The following is a 23,839-nucleotide window of genomic DNA, read 5'->3' as shown; positions in this document are numbered from 1 at the left end:
ACATGAAATCAACTTTGCTGAAAAAAAAGATGCTTGAAATAACTTGTTTACTAACAGAAGCAACAGTATTCTCCCAAAATTCTTCAAAAAAAAGAAAAAAAATTCAAACTTTGTCAACTTGCACTTAGAGCAGTGCTGATACATTACATACCTGCTCATACTCGCAGAGAAATACCTACACACCCCCTCACACACATGCACTACAACGAGTGGCTGTGATTCAGCAGATCTGAAAGAGCAGATGCACTTTTCCCACTCATGCAACGCAGAACTGTGACACCATCGACACGCCTAAAAAACTGAGGATGAAAAGCAGATAAATGCTTAGACATGAAGGTGAGATAATTTTCACATAATTCTGACGTAATATGAAGGTTCTTTGGGTAACTCTGTTGCAGCCCTTCTCTGTAGTTCTACAGAGTTGGAAAAAAGATTAACAGAGGATAAACTAAAATAAATTATGGAAGGAAGTTCATAAGACTTGATTTTACAAATCAATCCTCATTGCTATACAATAAATTATAGCAAAATAAGGAAGGTGAATGACTGAAGCAGTAATGTAATTTGTTCAGCATTTAAATATGTTGCACAGACAGCAGATGGAAATGCCAAAATAAAATTCTTTCCATAGGGGAAAATCTTAACATGAGATTAAAAATTGTCAGAATGCAAAGAAACCAGAGGAGGGAAATAAAAGCTGCATGGTCTTGCCAGCAAGGAGAGAATGGTGCCAGCAATGCAGTTTAAGACGTGAGAGCTGCACTGCAGATTGTGAACAAGTTGCTCTTCCTCATTTCTCTCCCACATAACACCTGCATTAAAACTGGGTCATTTAATGTGCAGGAAAATACATAGCAGAACTGTATCCTTGATAATAGGAGTGGACTCTTTAAATCATATGAAGAATTAACATGGCCAGCATAATCAGTGCATTAGTGTCAGCATTTAGCATTGCATAACACAAGACGCAAAAAAATTGGTTATATTAAAATTACAGTGTGCATTTGAGGAATATTGAAGGAATGATCAAATCGATTCAAATTCTAAAACGTTATTAAGGCTATTAAGTTATTAGGTAGAAGATACCAAAGGACAAGTTTGACAAACACTACTCAAATATACCCAAAGTGAACTAAGTTGTGACTGGTCAACACTGCTAAATATATAAAACTATTAAGGAACACAGGCATATTTATTTTTATTTGCATTTGTATGAATTTGTATTTGGATGTTTTCTTCTTTATTCAATAAGGAAGAAAACAGGCTAAGATGTGCTACAATCAAAGCACATCTTAGCCAACTGGGCTAAGATGGGCTATAGCCCAGTTGGCTAAGATGTGCTGGAGATAAAGCTATGGCATCACTTCATGCTTCTTTTGGCAAAATCTAAATGAATGCAGTGAAAGGTCTGTGTTACACATCGAATATGCATGAGGCACACAAATGCTGACAGAGGCAGCAGGTGGGGTCTGCCATAGTGCCTGTGTGTGTAAACAGAGCTAAGAAGTATTAATACGCCGGCCACGTTCGTGTCCTAAGCCACTTACGGGTCGTCTATTGTCATGATCAGTCTGTGCAGACCACGTCATGCCGGTGTGCTACTGTGATAATTCAACAGCACGTAAACCAGTTCCTTAGCAACTAGACTAAATTTTCTGAAAAACTAGCAAAACAAAGCTCAAAACAGTTAGGTTGTGCTTACACAAAAAGAAGGGGAAGAATCTAAACTGGATGGATTTAGTATTGGAGGTGGAATCTGATCTAGGCTCCTGAAGCAAGATTCTCGTATTACACAGATATCCAAATGATCACAGAGGAGTAAGAGCTCACAGCAGAGAGGAGGCGGCACAGTGTATCAGATACTCACAGAGACTTGCTCCCATTGTGTTACACATTGCCGAACAAAAGTATTCACACCCCCTTGAACTTGTTCAGATGTTTTCAGGCTACAACTACAAACATTAATGTATTTTGTTGGGATTGCATGTTGTGAACCAACACAAAATATAACATATTATGAAGCACAAAGGAAATAAGAATAACCTAAAAACTGTGATGTGCCTTTGCATTCTGCCCTTGTAGCTAAAATTTTGTCAGGTTAGACAGAAATTGCCCATTGTAGTTCTAGCTACTTGAAGCACCATAAATCATATTTTATCATCAAACAAACTGTAAAAAAAATAAAGCACCAAGATCTTACAACATCACAGTAAATATAAAGGTTTTATTATTAGGAAACTGAATATGGTCATAGGTATAGAGCCATCTGGAGCCACTGTAAGTGATTTATTGCTTTGCCACTCTACAATCCTAACAAGGCTTAATAAATGCCACTGACAGAATGATTGCACATGAAATAATAATGAAGAACATCAACTTTAAATACAAAAATATACCTGAAAAGTGTACCGCAGCCAAAACACATCTAACAATCCCTATATAACAGAGTGCATGCAAACCTGATGCCCTCTGTTTCTGGCCTCATTACAGGGTTAATGAAAGTAAGAGGCTCAAGCTCCTTTGCAGTTCTGTTGGGACTCGACGTTACTGGCAGACAGGCCCAGAAACCTACTTTTGTGCAAGCTCACTGACTGACGTGGTTCAGCTCATGAAAGAAGTCCATACATATAGAGAAACACATTCTCATAAATATGCTTGTGGTTGCACAAACCCAGACACGCATTTCATTTAGCTTCTAAAGCAAAGTCATCCTGATACTTACACTTGACTAACATGCATACAAAATAACAAAATTTTCATGAGTTCACTCTATAGTATTCAGGTCTTCTGCAAGATTTTCTTGTGTAGACAAAATGACTTGGAAATAAGTTCTGGAACAGTTCATTCATCTATTCAAATCCTGCGTTTCATTTTGTCTCCCACAGCCCACTTTCCAGTTTTTCAAACTACGTCACGCACCAACCAGAGGCCAAACATAGAAGGAAAGATGGAAATGAGGAGCTGGATTTGCACTCAGCCCAGCCCTGCCAATTTAGCAGTGAGCGTGTTACCATGCCTACATGTTCAATCAATACCATGTCTAAAAATAGCACACCACAACAGCCTCATTTCCAATCACAGAGGGATGAACGGAGCAACAGTAGTACTTATTGTGTAATCTCCAAGAAAACTGCTCGTTAGTGGGTATTATGCAAATGTGGTGAGTTTAATCCCCAACAGAAGGTTTCTCTAGGAAAACCTGATCCTCAGATTTCATTGGCTGGTACTAGAATCTAATTGGAGTCAGGATCCTGCTGAGCTAACAGCGTAACATTAAACAGACAGAGATGAAATGACATGAAAGTAAGAGCTTACTAAAAGCGTCACTGAGCATAAAAAGATCCTAGAGCAAAGAGCGTTTCCATGAGCATGATTCACTAATTGGTCATTTACAACCCAATTCTTGCCATACAACACAAAATGTCAAGAAGCCCAACACAGTCTGTTTCAAGAATAATGCTGCTGACAGGATGACAGCAGCTCAGTGTCATTAAACTCAGTAACTTGGAGCTGTAGCATCACCTAAAAAGAGGCAGACAGAGAAATGGGGAGCAGACAAAAATACAGAGAAAAAATGCTGATGCATGAGACAGGTGGCATGAATCCAAGCAGGAAAAAAAAATATGAAAGAATAAAACGCCAACATGCTGGGGGAGACAACGTGTTCTTCCTTTGCTTATGGATACACACAAACATCAACATGTGCTTGAAAGAAGGCTTGTTTGACATGATTCAGATGCAGTGCAGACCCAGTTCTCATTTTAGCAATGCAGTAAGGAAAACATGCATCGTTCTGAGACAGTAGGAGCTGAATTGGTGGGTGGACTGTTTTTTCGACGCCGATTTATTTTTGTGTTTAGAGACAATGATCTGCACACATCGCTGCAGCGTGGGAACGACTCCATTCATGGATTTCTTTCAACATTACCTCCTCTTGACCTCTGCGTCACTCGTTCTGTTCACAGCTCTGACTGTAAATTTAGATGTATCCATAAAATTGGAGGTGTGGAATGAAAAATGAAAGAGTACTCATTAAATATCTAGACATTCTGAAGTCTTAATTCCGCTCTTCAAGCAGCAGCCAGTGGACTAACTCTTTCTGCAGATATGCAACAAGCTCCGATGAAGAATCAAACAGCAGTTTAAAAACTTTGCCTTGTTTCAGTTTTCAACCCCATTGTCAGTTCAAACAGCAAACCAATGATGCCTCCAAAATTTAAAAGAGCATAAAGGTGAATAATTTAAATATAATTTCTCCTGAATACATCTTGTGAACTTCTGTCTTGCCTTTAACTCAACTCAGTAGCAACTGGTATTCCAGAAGCTGTACCACCTTATCATCCCCACGCGTTTGATTTACACAATTTCCTGAGCAACAGGCAGCAAGAAGTGTGGATGTGCTCAACCCAGTCCGCTGCCTTCACTATCAGTACCAGAGCACCACAGTGTCTGTGTTTAATCCATTCCTAAATACATTCTACAAAAACAACAGCATCAGCTCACCACTCAGCAAACCTTTTCTAAAAATACTCACAGTACAACACAGCCATCCTGTCCCTATTCAATACAAGGCAAGTTTATTTATAGATCACCATTCATACACAAGGCAATCCAAAGTGCCTTAAAATACATCAAATGAATAGCAGAAAGAAAATAACACAGCATTAGCAAAGCAAAGACGCATAAAATGTTAAAATAGAGATATTAAAGTCATAAAAAACTAATGCCATGAACTGTTTGTCAAACACTTAGAGCTAATGCTGCTGCAAACAGAAAATGTTTTCCGTTCTAACACAATAAAACTAAGTAAACACAGTAACTCTGTCATGGACTACCATGCTACTATTTTATACTTGTGCTTCATATCAGAAAAGCTCGTACACAAATTACAATGGGCAACTAGGGTAGGGAGGAACTAACTATAAGAAGTACAATTGGATTCAACCACATCTCCTGCTCTGACCATTAACATTGGAGCACCACAGGGCTGTGTGCTTGGTCCATTATAAAACACTCTCTACACACATGACATCATCAGCCCGACAACCAGCAAAAACTAACAAGCTGTTTTGTCAACAAAGTTTTTATTGTAAACTAGACAAAACTCACCAACACAAGCGTTTCCCACAATTTCACTAGAACAGGACTTCATCCATTTACTCAAAGAACTTCTAGTTGTACTGCCTTCTCTGTTAAACACATGTGAAAAACAATTCCTCCAAGGGACAATAAAGTAAAAGTTCATTGTTATCTCTAGATGATATATCTCACTAAATAATATGTATTACCATGAGATGCTTAAAGACAAATGTCTCCTGGGTGCAAGGCACAAGGAATATTAGGGCAAGTGTATTAATCTTTAAATACTGCAAACTCACCAGTTTGCCCTCCAACGTGTAGATTTTCTTCACCACCCCAGAGTCGAGCTTGATGGCATCAGTGATATCGGTTAGAACCTGCTCATAGGAGTGTGCCGTTTTCTTATTCAGCAAGATCCTCACGGCTTTGCGGGGCTTAACTCCACTTCGAACCACCGTTACTAGCTTTGGACGGATGAAGTCCTTGCCTTCGCGGCCGTCTGAGGCACAAGCTTTGGCACAGCTCAGGGACGGAGGCCCACGGGATGAAGAGGACGAGGCCTTGACATTCACTGACCAGTTGGGGTTTACGTTTTTTGTGTAATCCAGCTTTTTGTAGGCCTCAATGGAGCTGCAGACGTAGCTTTCACCTGTTAAAGAGACAAACATTTGGAAAAAGACGAAACATGAAAAAGTGAGTTTAATTTCAACAACTGATCTTCTTATTTCACTTCTCCTGACATTTTAGCACTGACAGCCATGAGAGAGAAATTATCCTGAAATGATCCCGAGAAAAATAATCTGACTTGAAACAAAGGGTACATCTGTTTGGACATATGGGCATCAAATGCATGACACACTTTGGTTTTAACAGATTTTTTATGAAGCACAGCCCACAAAAAAAGCCTAATTTATAACCATTGGGTAAATCCTAAATTTTTAATAAAGAATGACCAAGTAGTGTGCAGAATAGCAAAATGGTTTAATATTGCAATAAGCCAGTAAATTTAATCACTGTCAGTATTTTAGCCAATGCATCAAAGATAATAAGAAATAGGCCAAATAACAAGATCTTCTTTATTTTATGTAATAGCTCCAATACAGTGAAACAGCGGCATTTTTACTCAGGTTTTTATACTGTGAAATTCCCATTCAAGCCTGTGTCTAAGTGAATGTCCCCGTTACGTTAGCCTCATGTAAAGTTTATCAGGAAAGGGAGCTGGACAAGCTCAGATTTCTCGGAGGCTCACTGTCATGAAGAGTTTCCTCCTTACGAAAGAATGAGAGATGTTTTAGATTATTTAGTGTAAAACTGACTCCCAAACAGATGCAGAGCCATCCTGACTCATACACAAACTCAGCCACAACTTGAGGCCCTGGAAAAAGAGCTGCTGAATTCTCACACATTTTTGAGCTCAGAAGTTTTTTGTGCTGTTGTTTTTGTAATTTGTATTCAAGTTTATGAAGAATTAGGCAACTTTAAGTTCTCTATATTGTTTTTCACATAGCAAATTAATAGGAATTTGACTTTTTTTATGATGTTATATAAATTAAAATGACAATTTAGAAAATTATTATTCAATTATTAATTTAAATAAATAAATTATACCTAAAACAGTTTTACGGTTCGATACATGTAATTAAAGTCATTATTAATGATAGCGATTAACAATTTAGAGGAATATTTTTAAGCTAGTGTCAGATGTAATGCACTATCTGCTATGAGTTTCATTAATTAACATAATATTCTCTGTAGATAATGTAAGCACTAAAAGGTCCGTCCCTCCTTCCCCGTTCAAATTAAATGAAATGTTGTCCACTGAAAATGGCAACCACAATCAGAAAAGAAACATCTGAACTTTGACATTCTAGAACACTTTATCCTGAAGAGTCCATGTTGACTGGACACTTTCCAAGCTCAAATAACTGAGATGATTGTTATGTTTAGGGAGCCCTATTAAATCTTGTGCCGGCTCTGAAAGTGCAATAAAACATCATTACCCACTAGCGGAACAAGTCAGTGTCGGGCCGGGGGGCGGGCCAATCACCGGGCACCAGCTGCTGATGCATGTGCATCAGCGGCTGGGGGGTGGGAGACGAAACTGAAACTGTTGACTTTAACATTAAATACACCTTTCTCAACAGGTGATGGCGCACTTTTTCCGTCTATAATCAGACATTTAAGCGACTTGAAACCATTGAAACCATTCCTCCCTCCCTCCAGACCCGGGCCCCTATCCGGCCAGGTTCGGGGGAGGCAGCCGCCCCCCCTGCCCCCCTTATATCTCCGCCCCTGTTATTACCTTCTACCAGCTGATCAATACTAGCGATCTTCTTGCCGTCCAGGGTGTAGATAGTTCGGACCCCCTGAGGCAAGTTGACGTTGTCGGACAAAGAGCGGGTCAGGTCGGCCAGCAGCGCGTCAAAGGTCCGGAACCTATCTGAGGAGATGGCGTACACGATCCCGTTGAAGTAGCGGTCCCCGTTGCGGTAGAAGCGAACTTTCTTGGCCCTCTTCTCGGCACTCAGAGTCTTCAGGGTCCTGGTCCGGTACAGGCTGCAGTGGGCGCTGTGCGTGGGGCTAGGCACCCCGTTCATCTTAGCGTTGGACCGGCCGTGCCTCTGACCTTTGTCCCGATCGTCGAAATGCTCCAGCTCCATTTCGCTGCCTAAGCTGACGAGTACGGCTGTACTGTCTGGGGGGAACAAAAAAAAGGGGGGGAGAGGGAAGAGGGCTGTGATGGAAACTTTTCACTGCAGAGGAAATCGGGGAAATAAAAACAAACAACAAAGGTGCGAAATAAAGCCAGAAGAGGCGAACTGAGCAGCCAGCCGGTGTCTGCCGCCGGTGCGCTGTCTCAAAATAACCCACTAATGACGGATTAAGTGCTGTTAAGCAGGGAGTGGACAGGGTGCTTCATGACGTCCATCCCCGTGGGTCTGAGGGTGCGTCTGAGTTGGATGAAGAGCGACAGTCACGAATCGATTTAACTTATTAATATTAATAAATACTCAGAAGCTGCGCGCTCAGCAGGACAAACATCAGCCTCATCCATCTCCTAAATCACATTACCCACAACATCATGCACACTAGCAGCATGTTTACGTCACGATTACACAACTTGGAGCAAAGTATGGAAAAGTCAATTTAGAGAAATGACCAATCACTTTTTGCGCACTGACAGACTTACCAACGCGAGCAATTAACGCTTCTGTCACTGTGACCTCCAGTCTGAGCTGATGCGCTACTTCCAGGCAGATGCGAAAAGAAAACGCTGGAGTTCAGCGGGCTTGTCGCAGTTAGGATGGTGGCAGTGTCCTTTGTTGTCCGGTTGATATGCTCCGCCGGGCAACACAAAACGTGTGTATAATCAAGAGGCAGTGACTGGTTTGAAAATTGACTGGGTAGCAGCTGCTTACCCTCCCATTCTCTCCTCCAGCCACCCCCTCTCTCTTTCTCTTTCTCTCCTCCCCACTCCCACATCTTCACGTCACTCAGTCGTGATTTCCATTCGGCGCCCGCGCCCCCTCATTTCCATGCGAACTCACACTACACACTCGTGGAAGGGGATGCAACTGATCGTGTCCCCCTCGCCAGCCAGCCAGCCCCGGGGACGTTGGGGGGAGTCACTTACTTTCAGTCAAAAGCATACCCTGACAAGAAACTGTGTTCAATTAAACAAATAAATTGTTCTGTATTAAATAAATTACAAAATACAGTTTTCAACAGAAGATCTCATTCATAAAGTGAGTAATTGTTTTAAAATCCAACCTAATAATTTGTGGGGGGAAAAATTATTAAATAACTTGCGCCATCCTTGACAGCAACAACTGCCATCAAGAATTTGGCATAACTGGCAATGATTTTATTTTTTATGTTTTACATTGCTGGCTCACTCTTTCTGTAGAATTATTTTATTCAAACTCACTGAAAGATTTTTAAGAATTCATATTAATTTATTTCACAAACACATCAGTCCTCTGATGGACTAGAAGAATGACAGTCAATTAAACCAACATCTTCAGTAAAATGCTGATCAAAATATTCAGTTAGGTTAGAAAAAAAGTTGCTAATGTTGCTAGAATTTAGTCTGTTATTGAACAATATATATCCATTGTTTATTGTTTTCTATTGTTTTCTAACAATAGACAGAAAATTGTTGTTAAATGCTCAATGTTATTCTATATTTTACGTATTTACTGTGTAGATGTGCAAATCCAGATACTGTTGGTTATATGCGATTCATTTCCCATATGAAATGATTGGACGCGACAGCATGTTACTGCTGTAACACGAACATTTTTGGAAAAAGCTCAGAGCTGAGCGATGTAGAGGACATATCTAATCTTTTCCTGACATAGCAGGAGAAGTCTCATTCAGTAGGAAAAGATGGAAGCAACTGACCTACATGAAAACCTCCAGAGATTCGCTCATTCACTGGATTCTGACGAACATCCTGATAAACCGTGCTGTCACACCGCTATGCTGTATGTGTGCTGCACTAGACCTGTGCCACAAGGCTAAACGATGCAGCCAGTCTTACATTATACATCTTCATATTTATAAGATAAATAAATCAATCAAGATATTTAAGTAGTGTGATTGAGTTATACCTCCTGGGAATTCTTTGATAGGGACTCTTTCCTTCCCCCCTCGAGTTGTGCGTAAATGTATTTGTTGGTGTGACCGTGACAGACCGTGTACAGTCTTCTCTTTTTGGGGACAAACTCACAGGGACACAGTGTGCGTCACAAACTAAGACCCGACAAGGTGCTCCTGTCTAAATTAATCCTGAAGAAGCAGGACGCACACAGCATGGGGCACACTGACTTAAAATGAAGGCAAAAGATGGAGCTCAGTTAATGAAATGGTTTTCAGTGTTGGGTTTGTGACATCACTTAGGGTTGCTTTTAACAAATGTACAGTGACTAGTTCTTATTTAGGAATTACACAAAACAAATCCCAAAAATGACAACATGCCGGTTCCAATCCCAGCCTGTCCTTAGGCAAGACTCTTCACCCACCTTGAGTGCTGGTGGTGCCCCAGGGCAGCTGTGGCTACTGTCTAGTAGCTTGCCATCATCGGTGTGTGAATGGATGAAAGACTAAAATGTAGTGTGAAGTGCTGTGGGGTCTTCTGGATTTGATAAAGCGCTATACAAGTTTATCATTTCCACTCCTAAAATCAACATGGATCTGGAACGGAATGTCAAAACATAGCAAATGTAAAAATGATCTGTCATAACTCAATATTCAGATCCGACATCTCTGGCTAAAAATAAACATCAAAATGTTTAACAAATAAATACATTTTTGAAGAACAAAATACAATAATTCTGAGTTGATTTAGCCCTTTGCTGCATCACTGTTTTATTTCAATGCGAAAATTGAAATGATCCCTCACACTTCTTCTCAAACACAAAGTTGTGAAAACGCTTCTGGCAGTTTTACAGAACACTACTTCATCTCACAGGGATAGTTGCTTTTTGTCTCAACACCCACACATATAAAGATGGTCAGTGGGTAGGATGGGGGCGACTGCTTGCTCTGTGTCTCAACTACACAGAGTGATTGGTGGATACGGTTCTGCTTACGTAATGTGTGTCGTAGGTGGCGTTTAAAAAAAGTATTGTAAAAGAAATGTCAAACTCAGCAGGCTCCCAACACATATCAGCTCAATTCACCAGTTTCAAACCTTATACTCACATTTCACCAGGTTTTCTGCGTGTAAGAGAATCAAATTAGATCAGATTCAAAATATATTTATGCATACAAATACTACAAAAATATTGCAACATTTTACTTCATAAGTGCATTTGATAATATTTATTATGCATCAGCACTTTTATTTTTATTTTAACTGTCTCAAATATATCGATCAATCAAGTTTATTTGCCTAGCACATTTCAGCAGCAAGGCAGATCAAAGTGCTTAATATATCATTAATCACTGACATCATAAATCGTCATCTTATGGAATACTTTAAAGAGGAATGAAATACGTTAGTCTAAAATGTGTTTATTCTGAGAATTTGAATATTGACAATTCTACAAAAACTGATCAGAATTGTCAGTTTGGAAACAATATTAAAAACAAAAGATGTAATTTGAAATAGCATTAGAGTATTTTAATGAGTTAAGTAAAAGCAACAAAAACATGGAACTACTTAAACATTTCAAAGGGACCCGAGAATGAAGGGTCAAAGTATTATTAGCTGAATGGAGATCTAACTGTATCAAAAGTCTATAAAATTTAAAAGCAGGGTTTCCTGATGTAATTTAGATTTATTTTACGTCAATTAACTGAAGGGAAATGTTGAGAGAAAAAAGAAAAGAGAATTAAAAGAAGGAATCCTTAATTCCATTAACTTCCAGCACCAGAATCACCATAAACTAATAGGTAGAGCCTTACTTTACATCAGAAAAGGTTGTTTATTTTCTCTGAACAAATTTGTTTTTGCTCTGGTTGCATGAGCTCTTCTTTTATTGTCTTGAATAGAAGATGGCTGTAGTCACTGTAGTCCTTTCTATCCTGAAAGCTCACTACAAACATCCTGGTTTCTGGATTTAGAACCGAGCTGGTAACAGAGCAAACACTAATCGTGTTTAGTGAACAGGGTTTCAGGTGCATGAATTAGAAGAAATTAAAGTAAAAGCTTAGTTTTGGGTCCTTCATGACTCAGTGGCAGAGCAGGTGACCCAAAGTAGAGACGGTCATCGTCCTCAACTTGAATGTCCCGATGCAAACTCTGTCATTGAAGTTTTCAGAAACATTTAGTTCCAAGACACCAGGCAACTAGTCACCTGGCTGGAAGCAGTTTGTGCTTCCAGCCAGGTGACTAGTTGCCTGGCTGGCAACTAGTCAGGCAACTAGTCAGTGAGTTTTGAAGTTTTGCTACTTCAAAACTCAGTAGAGTTTTGAAGTAGCAGAATAAGCTCATTCTTAAGTCACGATGTAAGACTTTTGCAAATGTCTTGGTAAAAGAGTGAAATATCTGCCTGTTTGTGCAAGAAAAGTCTGATTTCTGATGGTTCATACCTCTATATAAGTACATTTGAATAAGTATTTAAATCATTATACAATCAAACTTCGAGAAAATAAATAAAAGCCTAAACAAAAAAACGGACAGAAATGTACAAGGATAATCACCCCCAATAAAAGAACCCTGCAAATATCCATGGGAACAGATTTTGGTTAAGGATTATGTTTTCCCCGATGCTTCAGAGTGGGTAACCTGCTTTCCCTTTGGGATTTCTTCTTCATTCCTCTCTCTGTTGTTGAATCACCACCTCCTCCTCCGCCTTCATTCAGACGTTCTGTTAATCCCTCCTCCGTTCCTTTGTTAGAACCAGCTTGTGCTTTCCTACAGACGCCTTTTCCTCTGTGTGTCCAAAACAAAAATAAAAAAGTAATGCCATGTGAATGAACACCTGTCGGGATAAATTATCCCTAAAAAGCAAAATTGCAGGAAATAATTAAAAAACAAAATTATGTTACTCTCTTAATTATTTATTCATCTAAATTGTGATTCCTACATTTTGACTGTGAAGTAAATTAAAATTATTTTAAAGTAAAACTAGAAAAAAATGTAAAGATTGTCTGAAATCAGTTAACACTGATTTTAGAGAAGATATTGTTTTTTAATGCATATTCATTTGTATTAAAGGTGGTGGGTATTACGTAAATTTTTTTTCTTTTAGACGTATATGTTATAATTTTATTCCCTCATCAAAAACATACCTGGAGAGTTGCTTTGATTCTGTCACGCATGTTTTAGAAATCCTTCAATCTCCTACAGGGTGCCCACTGATGGTACAACTGATTATAACATACTTACTTGATTTTGTTGTGAAATACTAGGTACGTGGAAAATACATAATATCTCCCCATTAAATAATCCACTGTCACAAAATTACCTGAATTCAAAACTGCCACTAGTAAACATTAAGATTTTGTTGATCAGATGTGGGATGTTACAAACCTGATCTGTTTGCTCTCTGCTGCCCTCTGTCGCTGGTTGGCATACTGCCGTCTCTGCGGCTCACGGACAGAAGACAACTGCAGGCGATAAATACATAAAACATGGTGACTGCATGTAAACTTCTGACCTTCCTTGCAGAAACAGCCAAGAAGGGAAATGTTATTTTTAAATGCTCACCATAGCTATTTCTGTAAGGTATGCCCGCCTTTCATCATTGGTTTTATGGAATGCCTGAGAAGTGAAAGAAATAGAAAACCATGCAGTCACTTCATGGGTACAACCCTTACTGTGTCAGTGGTAATGGGCAACAGATTAGGGATTACTGGTCACAAATGCTGAGTGCTAAGCCTGTATTTAACCGATACCTTCCAGTTATTTTAGTAGAACAATAAACAAAGAAATAAATTTGTTACCAATTAGGATTTTTTTTGTATCTGAAATCACTACTTTGTGGGGAATAAAAACCCTAAAGCTTCGTTTCTAACACACAATGACAAAAGTAAACCAACAGACACTCTGATGCCTATAAACCTTTTAAAACCCCTCGTTGTCTACATGAACAATGGGGCCCAGACCTTTCCCTCCTGTTCCATTTGAAGATGGCAGTTCTTCAGCTGATTATGGAGGTCAGTTTTCTCCTCAGTCAGGACTGTTAGGTGTTCTTTAAGCATTTCCTGTGAGGAAGAGTTGAAATTACTCTTGTGTCATTCTGGCGAAGACTAATTACCCGGTGGAATACAGGACGTTCAAACAAATGTGCAAATAGTTCATGTTGACAACAAAAGTACAAAAATGGATGAGACTCATAAATTATTCAGTCACAATTTGTAATGATAATCCAAATTCATCTCCGTTGTTCAGTCTATGCTAATATCTACTGTTTGTAGTCACTTCTTGGACACGCTAATGAGCATCTGTTAGTTTATGCCTTTAGGCTCACAGGCACCAGGGTGGTTAAGCTTTATTGTGCAACCTTTCAGTGTCACATGTATTGGTGTGTATGTGTGTGTTGAAGCATTGTAATTAGACTGCATTACTCTCCCATGGTTGTTAATCCCGTGATTACAGAGCTGTGATTAAACTCTGGTTTTTGCAGCCTGTATCAGAGGAAGGAAAGCAGCTGACATCACAACACTTGCTGTTTTGTATAAATTCATTCTCTGTCTCTAGCGCTCTCTGCTGGTGTGTGTGGTTCTTTGCATACTTTCTGTGGACAGAATGACCATAGGTTTTAGAAAATAATAATAAAATCTATGCAAAAATTTAAGGCCAATAAATGAAACAAAAGTCAACTCACCAGTCCCATGTCTTCATATAATCGGATAAAAGCCAATCGATCTGGGGAAAAAAGGGCAAGTGTGAGTTTGTTGTTGTGATCACAATGTAAACTTGTAAATGCAGGTGGGCAAATAACAGCAAAAAATTACTTTTTACACATGCACACACATAGAGGGGTTTACTTGAATATAGGGCACGCAGTAACATCTCAATATTTGTGTCACTCATTTAAGAAAGTGAACCATTTGTTACAAAGGCTCGACTATCTTCTAAAAAGAGGGTGGTCGATGGTCATTACTAAAGAAGATGGTTGCATATGTGTAACTGCATAATCCAGTTGAAAGATTTTATTATGTCTGTTCTAATCATGAATTCCCTTAAAAGTAAGTAGTTTCAAAACATGCAGTGAAATACCAGTAGGGTCGTAATATTAAAAGAAACTGAAGCCTCACCGACGGGGTTTCCTTTGATGCTCTCCAGCCTCTGCTGAATGTGTGAAATCTGTCTCTCCAGCTGTCCATTTAGTTCTACTTGTGTCTCAAACCTCGTCTTCCACTCATTACCTGATGATAGCCAACAAAAACAGACAAGTCACGAGAGAAAGCTTACATTTCCACATAGTTACCTCTGAAAAAATTGGAATACTGGGAAAAAGTTCAATAAGTTTGTCCTCCTTTTAAGAAAGTAGATTCATTATGTAGAGAGAAATATTTCAAGCCTTCATGTGTATTGATTCTGATTATCACTGCTTATAGATAATGAAAACTCACCATTGAGTCTGGGTTAATTAAAAAGAGGAACAATTTAAACGGAAATGACAAGTTTATAAATGGATGTTCATTTCTATGGACTCAATAGTTGATATTGAGTCCATCAATCAGTCTTGTCAAGATTGTCTCTCCACTCTTCATCAAGACTCTGGGGCACCAATTTTCAAATTAAATGCAAACTTTACATTCATCTACAAAGAGGACTTTGAACCAGAGCCGGAGTAATTTGACACAAGGATTTTTACATCAAATGTAGATCTTCATTTACTCTTGCCTCAGTGCACTCTTTGTGAAGCTCCCCCAAATTGTTTAATGGATTTTGCTTAATAATCCTTTCAAGACTATCTCTGCTACTGGGATAACACACATTTTCCTTCTGCTCAACTTTCTATGAAAACCGCAATCTGTGAGCAACCAACTTTTTTTTAGAAATGATCTTTTGTGTCTTGTCCTCCTTGTAGTGGATGTCAAAGACAATCTGATGCCCATGTTTGTGCAGTTTACTGCTCAGGGAACCTTTGCAGGTGTTTTGAGTTAATTGTCTGATTAGGGTGCGACATGCACGAGTTTCAAAATATTATACAAAAATTACAGGAAATAAATGCTTGAAATATTTTAACTCAACGTACAAATAATTTACTGAGACGAAGTTTTTACCTTCCCCGTCAACACTACGTAGTCTTTCTTGCAGTTCTGCCACAGTACATCGCAGGTCGCACACAGATCCTATGAGCATCTCTCTGCAACCAAAGATTGAAGCCTTAACGTTTTCCGTCTGAGAAGCTTTATTTTCTCAAGGACGGGGACACTCACTTCAGCTCTCTTTCTTCTTCGATTTCTACTTGCAGCCGTGCCAAGTCATACTTACGGTTGTCGTTCGCTTTAGCCATTTTTCCGAAAATTTACTGCAGGCAAGTTTGTAGTTCATGGTATCCATGGAAACCAACATTTCCGGTTTTCTGCAAAATACTGTTCCCTTGTGAACATGTGTCCCCCCTGTGTCGGGAGTGCGTACTGCAGCCAGAGAGGCCAGTTCCGATCATTTTCACGGCGCCTCTGATCGATTTCTCGATCAGAGGCGAGGTCTGGAATAACCTCTGTAACATGAAATTTTAGAAATGGCTTTTGACTTTGTTTTCCAGATTCTCATGAATTTATGTAAATTAGGACATGTATTTCTTTTTACTTTAACCTGATTATTTTTGGTTTTATCAATGTTATTTCAACTTGGGTTGTCTTTGACTTAAAGAATTGATTTGATCTCAAACATTTAATTATGACAAAAACAGAATAAATCTGGCAAGTATGTTTAATAACGGCTCTTTGAGTTAATTGTCTGATTAGACAATTAACTAATCTATTTCTATTTTCGATTAGAAATAAAATTTAATATACCACTGAATCAACCAAAGCTGTTTAGAGAAAAGGTTTGTCTGACAAAACAGAAAATGGGCCAAACTTCAATAGCACTTTTAAAAATCATGACCACTCAAAGCAGATTCACAAACATTCATACACAAATACAAAGATTGGTAGGCAGCTTGAGGTGAAGTGCCTTGCCTCCGGGTACATCGACATGTGACCGGAGGAAGCTGAAAACAAGCCCATGATATACTCTATCCACTCAGCCACAGTCTCACCTTTTAATAAAAATGTATAACCCAATTCAAGCAACACTTAAAATCGAGGTTATTATAATATTTTAATATATTCATTTAAATACACCATTAATTTATACTGTATGACAACAAAGCACTAGGTCTAGTAGAAATTTATTCTTTCTTCTTTCCGTCTTGTTCCTTATTCACATCCTTTGTCTTTTCTGGTGCCTCTTCTTTCATCTCCACCCCCTTCTCAGCTTGTGTGAGATGTTTGTCATTTTGCATCGTACTCTCTTCGGTTTCCTCATCGTCAGATTCTTTAACCATGGCCTTGGCCGTCTGCTTGCCAGTTGTCTTCAGGAAGGCTTTGAGACCCAGATTGTCAAAATTATGTGCAGTCAGACCAATGTTGCCCACTGAACGGAGAGCTGTATCTGTGGCTTGGCCCGCATCATTGCCGTACCTTCATCATAAATAATTTGGAGGCGTTAGAGAATAAGAGTGTGGTAGAAGAAAATAAATGACAACAGAGTTGAGGTTGTAGGAGCACCAAAACATTACTTTAAGGAAAAACACGCCAACTCTAGCATATTTTTGCATGTTAAAAAGTGTTATATGTCATGACATCACTTAATCTGGCATGTAGCTTACAGCAAAAAACAATCAGTCTAGAAGAGAGGCTTGGTTTATCTGTTCACCAAAGTATGCAGCTTCAAAAGTCTTTATGTCCAGTTCATGTATGCAATGTTTTAACAAGTGTAGATTTCTGTTTTTAAGGCATAATGATTATAATACATAAGAACTGTACCTATTCATAACTATTTGAATTGAAGAACATGCTGTTAGATGCATCAGCTTGCATCTTTCGGCATATGGTGGATATAAAATGCAAGCCTAATGCAAAAAAAGACCTCTGAAAAGCATTCTTTAAGTGAGCAAATTAGTTTGAAAAATACCAATTTAGTGTGTGCTGCACCAGGTTGTGTAAGGTTATTGGTTGGGTTAGTAGAAGCACAAGACTAAGATCAGTTGTTAATTTGACCTTTACTTCCCAGTGAAGTCACATCTTCCCAGACATGTTTAAAAGATTCTCTAAACCCCTAAATCTGAAAAGAAACAACAGTGAAAAAGGGTCAGTTCACAAGGAAACCAGAAGGAAAAGGAGAATGGCAGAAAAGTCATGAAAAAACACAATATCTGACACACTGTCAGTGCAGTGCCTGAAAGGTGGCTGGTGAATGAGGTGGTAATGTTTTCTATACTTTAATGCTAGTTTTTACAAATGTACAACCCATTGATTGTATGAAGAATCTGAGAATCGTGTTGTCAGTTTTCTATTCATGACAAAGACAGATTATGTCAGATATAACAAACGTATCTTGACTAAGACATCCCTAGTTTAAACAAGCAATCACATAGAAAAAAGAAAGATATAAAGACAAGAGGTGTCGAGTCAAGAGGTCAACTCACTTGTACTTTACTGTTGTGACAGTTTCAGTTGCAACACTTTTGCAGACGTGTTTTGCTCCAGTCTCTAGACTTCCCCAAACTGTACTTAAACCTAATTTGAAAAGACATTTTAAAAATGTACACTAGCCATATCAAACCATCCCATGGGTCCAAATTTACCACCCTCTGTACACTCATATTCATTAAATTAGAATATGCGTTCAGATGAGGCCCATTTGTTGGATTAAATGTATCTTTTGTAAATAACCACCTTTAATCAGGTGTTATGTAATCATTTCATTAAGGCCCACAATTCTGAATTAAATATGTTTTTTAATGATATTATATAATGTTCCAATTTTAAATGTCATGTTTTCATTGCCCACAAGTGGAAAATCATCATTTTCAGTCATTCAATTAACAGAAATAAATGCTTTCAAACTTCTATCTGTGTGTAATTCATCATACGTTTCAGTTAGTGATACATTTCCTGGAATAAATGGGCTTTTCCCATTTTTTAAATGGGATATTCTAATTTATTGAATGGGTTTGTGTATCCTTACGCTCGTCTTCTAAAACTTAGTAAATACCTTGTATGCTGCTGGCTGCTACAAACTTGGCTCCATCGAAGTTGGAAGCCTGGCCATCCTGACTTTTTTTCAGAGACTCTGGGACCAGCTTAGCACCGTGCTTCTTCACATGCGGTGTCACCTTTTCTGCCACATGTCCTGCAATTGTACTGATGCCATTCACTGTAGATGCACAAAGTGATACCAAAGAAATAGATTTAGGTACAAACGTACTGATACTCACAGATCAGGACAGAATAATAGATTTTACCTTATCGGTAACATCAGTCTGGTTGCTCTTACCTAAGAATTTACTGACTCGAACAGCGCCCCCGGTGGCTTGTTTGGTAGCATTCAGACCTTGGGTGACCTGTGGACTGACCTCAGATGGGGTCTCCTCTGGTGTGATGCGGTCCCGGATCCTGGCTGCTCCTTTCTGAATGATATTCCCAGTGGCCTCTGCGCCTTTTGCAAATGACTGACTCAATTTCGTAGCTCCTATAAAGATAAAAACATCATTTTATTTATTGTAGTTTCAAAACATCAAGCAAACCATTTTGTTTTTCCAACACTAAATACTGTTAAGTATAGACTAGACCGGTGTCACTGTAAACAGCAACCACTAGTGGAGGATTATGTGGTAACCCACTGTGTAATCAACTGGTGTGTAACTCTGTGCTGATGTTCTTCAAGTTTTCATTCTGAGAGTCTTTTTGCAAAACCCACCAGACAAAATTCCTTGAGCCATCTTCTCGCTCCATCCAGGAAGTAGAAGTGTTGCCTTTTCCCCCTCTGGTACCATTTCATCTGCTTGCTCATGCGGAGGACTCAGGGGAATTTTATCAGTCAAGTTTATGACCTCTCCTTCAGCTCCTTCTGTTCCCTGTTAGACAAGTCAAAGCTTCATTCTTAATGGCGAGCTTTAAGACAATATTGTTTCTGTAAGATACCTGTATAACCTAAAACATGTCACTGGCTTTATCAGGTTGTTTATATAAAAACACAAACAACTTTCTTCATCTTTAAAATATCATAATTTTGGGAAGCTGAACTACTCAATCTGCAAAAAGAAGACTGAAAATACTTACAAAATATTTTACTGATCCCAAAGGGAAATTAAATATTGCGGTAACTCGGATTAATTCAAGGTAAATTTTTATTCAACACAAATTAGTTGGGACTTACCTGGATCCTGAGATCAGCAAGTTGTGATAGAACATCCTGAAACATCTCACAGTCCGCAGCAGGCAGTTCAGACGACAGCACTAAACCCACATAGGAGCCGGGTAACTCTGCCAAGCAGTCGGGGAACATGTAGATGCCAGAGTTAGCCAGCAGCACCGGGGTGTTTGCTGACAGGGGATACAGGCGGTCACACACCTGAAAACCACAAGGACAGAACAAAACAGGACAATCAAAGCTCTATGCAGGGCGTCTGAAGAGACTTTATTTTATTCTACTGAAATTATTTTAACTTAACACACTTTTCACAAGTAGTTTGTAAAACAATAATAACTCCTATTAAGTGATTTCAGAGTTTATCCATATTATGATTTAAAGTTTAAAATATATTTTTATATCTTCATAAGGGTTCATATATTTTGTTTTCAAACCGTGTAACCATGGACCTAGGTCTGTCAATCAAGTTTTGAAGTATCTGTTATACTAAATCTAAAGCAGGAAATGCAGGACTTCCGTTGAGATCTTTTTCATATTTAATTTCCCCCATTTTGTCTACTTCTGCAAGCTATCAAAGTTTTTTTTTTTGCTTTTAAATATCACTGAGACAGTCCCAAAGTTAAGTAAGTGCTTCCCCCCCCCCCCATCACTCCCAAAATGTGTCATTTTCTATGAAGCAAACTATCCGAACTTGTTGTTGTAACCTGCCACTAGTGTGCAGATCTGTCAGAATGACCCCTGTGAGGACACAGGAGCCTGACCAGCAACACAACAGAAGCGCAGAGTCATCTGTTAATGGGACCATTGTCTGACTGGGAAACAAAGCAGAGTCAGAATATAGGGACAGCCTGGTTTGGTGGGAAGCACAGTCATGGGTTGCAGTGAAATACAAAGCAAGACACAATGCATGCTTTGTAGTGATGCCAGAACAGATATTTATTCTATTGAAGGAAATTAATTGAAAGGGAGATTTAAAAACAGTTATACCATTAAATAGAAATGGACATCATGGAGATTTGCAATGCAAAAGCTAACTGGTTTTAATTCTACTCCTAAACAACATTTCAACAATCTGATCAAAATTTGGTGTTCATAAAAAGAAAACAATGCAAACTTAGAATTGAAGAGATATAATACAGATTTTGGTCCTGTCAACACTTAAAATGTCAATACATTATGGAGGGTAAAATTCAAATTAATCCAAAAAATAAATTTTAAGATGCTTTAAAACATCCTCCCTGTCATCTGTGAGACAAACGTTACTTTGTAGTTGGCTTTCCAGCTGCGCAACATTATAATGACTCATACTGGGAAACTTCTAAAAATGAAGAAGTGATTCTGTGTGACGTCACACCCATTTACCTTGAAGACACACACACCCAAACCTTCTTCCAAACAAAGCAAGGCTCTAATGAATGCCTCTCTTTACTTACATGTAAAAATCCAGAGGGTTTTCCAGCACTGCGATCACTTTGCTGATTATCCGTTGTGATGACACGGAGGTAGCCCGGAGAGGAGAGAGAGCTGACCTGACCGTTTGGTTCGACAAAGAACAGCTGCACCCCAGAGGGGATGGAGAGCAGCTCCTTCCCATCTGGTGGTTCCCTTGACCAGAGGCCGCCTCCAGCAGGATCGTAAGCCAGGCTGCGGTGCCCATCCATTGGCTTTGGAGTGTATGCTGGAGGCAGGTCTGTTGAGCTATCCATGGCCACAGTTTCCAGATCAGCTGCAGGGAGTGTGTGTGTGTTTGGGACAGCAGGGAAAATAGAACTGATGGGGGCTGGTGTTGTGCTGCGGGTTGTATCTGGTATGGTGGGGTACAGATGGAGGACAGAACTATTGGTGGGCTGACTGTTAATTACCAAGTCTGGGTAAAGAGGAGTAGAAAATTTGCACAGTAAGTGTGTGTCCCTTGGTGTGGACTTTTCCAGATCAGACAGACGGATGTCGATAGTCCCTAACATTTCCTTCATCTTCTGCTGAAGCTGCCTAGCCTTGTCCCAGACCTCTCCTTGATGCCTTTCCCCTCCAGTAGGAACCTCCAGTCCTTGACGAAGATGCAGACGACTCTTCTTGTAATACACCAGAGCTTCTGATTTGTTGTCAGCTTCCTGAGCCGCTGATCCATGGTTCATGGATTGTTGGGCCAGCTCATACTGATCCTTAATGACCAGCAGTTCAGCAGGCTCAGCCATGCTGGAAGGCATATGGGAAACAGAAACTAAGACAATACGTAACCCTTAACAAAAAATACCTGCAATTTTAGGATGCATTTAAGTTGTATCACTGAACTTACAGACATATAAGGATCTTAATATAATAGAATATCAAAAAGTAAAACTTATATTTTATGGATATAATGCAGAAACATATTTTAAGTGTTTACTCCTGGTAATTTAAATGATTCAGGATCTTAAAAAATGTAAATATGACAGAAAACTAACACAAAATAAATACAGAATGTTATGTTAAAGCCTAAAGCCTCATGGTTAAGACTTTGGTTATTGACACCCTTCTCAACGGGGTAAGCCGCTAAAGATCATTGCTAAAAAAAAAAAAAAAAACTTGGCTGTTTACAAAGTTCTGTATCCAAGTACAACAATGGAAAGAAGAGTGGAAGGGAAAATGTGTTCAAGCAGCTTTGAAATGACTATGAAACAAACCTCACTCAGGAGTTTGGGTTAAGATTCATATGACCGGAACTACAATTGGAGTCAACGTCTAAAAAACCACCACATAGATGTATCCACTACATGGATTACAAGCCAGGTACATGTTGCCTTCTATTAATCACTCCTGAGCCAGAAAAAAGACCGCAAACGAGAGCACAGTGATTTAAAATAATCTTATTAGATCAAAATAAGCTTGTTTGAATTACTTAATGCAGTAATTCAAATAAAAAGAACCCCAACAAAGTTTTGAGGCCATATCCTTAATAATAATAAATTAAATTTCCAATGAGATTTATTCTAATTTGAAATTATAGACAGCAAAAACGAGTCTTAAGTACTTTTTGTTTAGTTTATAATGCAAATATCGTACACATCTTTCTCTAAGAAATAGCTTGTTTTAAGTCAATAATTCCTCAATATTTTTAGAAAATAAAAGTACTAGGTCCACTGGCAGATATTTCACTGATATCAGAACAATGTCATGCCATAAGTGAAATAATCTGCCAGTGGAATCAATATTGAGGAATTGTTGACTTAAAACAAGCTCCTATTTATTTTTGAAAAGAAATTGTATGTTTGTCTTATTTCAAGTGTGCTAAAATATGTGCACTAGAAACCAGACAAAAATACTTGGTAAGATTTTGTACTTTTGAAGTGTACACATTGATTTATCAATGTGTACACTTTGGGATCAGCTTTCTTTAGTTTTACTGTAAGAACGAAAGGAGAGGAAATTAAGAATTTCAGCTTACCTGTTGCCAAGACTATCCAAAAGCACGTAACTCCAGCTGCCTGACTGCAATATTACAGGAACTAGCGTGAAGAAAGCTAGTCAGGTGTTAGTTATTGACAGCTAAAAGGTTAGGTTTGAGCTCTGTAAAAACAAAACCGGTTTTTCCAGAACGACAGCAACCCTGAAGCAGGTACGAGTCTTCGGACAGATCTCCATGCCAACAGGGACCTACAGCAAAAGTTAAATCAGCTCCGTACTTCAGTTTCTCAACAATTTTCGGTTCTCACACAGAATCAAAAGATTTTTGTCAATCCACCTGTGGACACTAGCTACTGACAAGAGAGAAAATACTTTTCGTCAACTTAAAAAACTAAAAAAAAAATCTTACAAACGTACGGAGAAATCTGGGTGCACTCCTTAGCAGTCAGCCGTGGAATGAGCTGGAAGGAAAGTGGCATCAAGCGGAATGGGAGGAGATTAAACGGGCGGGGTGGGAAAAGTTCAGAAATAACCTGTCAGAATGATTAT

General features: G+C 38.9%; 3 protein-coding genes across 9 annotated transcripts in view; all 3 read right to left on the bottom strand.

Annotated features, from left to right (window-relative positions):
- dclk1a (doublecortin-like kinase 1a) overlaps positions 1 to 8,657 on the bottom strand; it is a 50,236-nt gene extending 41,579 nt beyond the window's left edge. Inside the window, exons 1-3 of one of the 4 annotated variants that reach the window (XM_008427297.3) lie at positions 8,270 to 8,657; positions 7,382 to 7,774; positions 5,379 to 5,728 (exon numbers count right to left, since the gene is read on the bottom strand). In XM_008427297.3, the coding sequence (XP_008425519.1) occupies positions 5,379 to 5,728; positions 7,382 to 7,739 (708 nt within the window). In that variant the 5' untranslated portion in view covers positions 7,740 to 7,774; positions 8,270 to 8,657. The remainder of the gene's footprint in view (positions 1 to 5,378; positions 5,729 to 7,381; positions 7,775 to 8,269) is intronic. The other 3 variants (XM_081615842.1, XM_008427299.3, XM_008427300.3) reach the window with 3 other exon arrangements.
- Positions 8,658 to 10,432: 1,775 nt separating this feature from the next.
- Positions 10,433 to 16,085, bottom strand: ccdc169 (coiled-coil domain containing 169). Its single transcript, XM_008427296.3, has 8 exons — positions 15,922 to 16,085; positions 15,766 to 15,848; positions 14,791 to 14,901; positions 14,358 to 14,398; positions 13,636 to 13,734; positions 13,238 to 13,291; positions 13,061 to 13,137; positions 10,433 to 12,460 (listed from the first exon to the last, which is right to left on the bottom strand). The coding sequence occupies exons 1-8, from the start codon at positions 15,996 to 15,998 to the stop codon at positions 12,274 to 12,276; spliced, it is 729 nt and encodes a 242-aa protein (XP_008425518.1). The 5' UTR covers positions 15,999 to 16,085; the 3' UTR covers positions 10,433 to 12,273.
- A 706-nt stretch (positions 16,086 to 16,791) lies between these two features.
- Positions 16,792 to 23,782, bottom strand: sparta (spartin a). 4 transcript variants are annotated; one of them, XM_008427303.3, is made up of 9 exons: positions 23,708 to 23,782; positions 23,331 to 23,539; positions 21,340 to 22,102; positions 19,913 to 20,107; positions 19,454 to 19,610; positions 19,031 to 19,225; positions 18,749 to 18,910; positions 18,180 to 18,270; positions 16,792 to 17,172 (listed from the first exon to the last, which is right to left on the bottom strand). In XM_008427303.3, exons 3-9 carry the CDS (start codon positions 22,099 to 22,101, stop codon positions 16,881 to 16,883), a joined length of 1,854 nt encoding a protein of 617 aa, XP_008425525.1. In that variant the 5' UTR covers position 22,102; positions 23,331 to 23,539; positions 23,708 to 23,782; the 3' UTR covers positions 16,792 to 16,880. The 4 variants fall into 4 exon arrangements, with proteins under 4 accessions (XP_008425525.1, XP_008425524.1, XP_008425527.1 ...); XM_008427302.3 differs by having other exon boundaries at positions 23,700 to 23,776; XM_008427305.2 differs by adding an exon at positions 17,752 to 17,815 and having other exon boundaries at positions 17,062 to 17,172; positions 23,331 to 23,749.
- Positions 23,783 to 23,839: the final 57 nt, after the last annotated feature.

This window comes from Poecilia reticulata, chromosome 14 (genome assembly GCF_904066995.2).
Source record: "Poecilia reticulata chromosome 14, P_reticulata-male-v2, whole genome shotgun sequence".
NCBI classification, from domain to species: Eukaryota; Metazoa; Chordata; class Actinopteri; order Cyprinodontiformes; family Poeciliidae; genus Poecilia; species Poecilia reticulata.
The sequence above is the reverse complement of the archived record's forward strand: the minus strand, read 5'-3'. Positions and strand labels throughout refer to the sequence as shown.

Excerpts from the sequence above, each read along its gene's own strand:
- ccdc169 (XM_008427296.3), bottom strand. The coding sequence starts at position 15,998 with ATGGCTAAAGCGAACGACAACCGTAAGTATGACTTGGCACGGCTGCAA. Across the intron at positions 14,399-14,790 it reads CATCAAAGGAAACCCCGTCG|ATCGATTGGCTTTTATCCGA; the intron begins GTGAGGCTTCAG and ends TTTTTTCCCCAG. Across the intron at positions 13,292-13,635 it reads AAATGGAACAGGAGGGAAAG|GCATTCCATAAAACCAATGA; the intron begins GTCTGGGCCCCA and ends TTCACTTCTCAG.
- sparta (XM_008427303.3), bottom strand. The coding sequence starts at position 22,101 with ATGGCTGAGCCTGCTGAACTGCTGGTCATTAAGGATCAGTATGAGCTG. Across the intron at positions 19,611-19,912 it reads TTGCTGATCTCAGGATCCAG|GGAACAGAAGGAGCTGAAGG; the intron begins GTAAGTCCCAAC and ends CTTGTCTAACAG. Across the intron at positions 19,226-19,453 it reads GGCTCAAGGAATTTTGTCTG|GAGCTACGAAATTGAGTCAG; the intron begins GTGGGTTTTGCA and ends TTATCTTTATAG.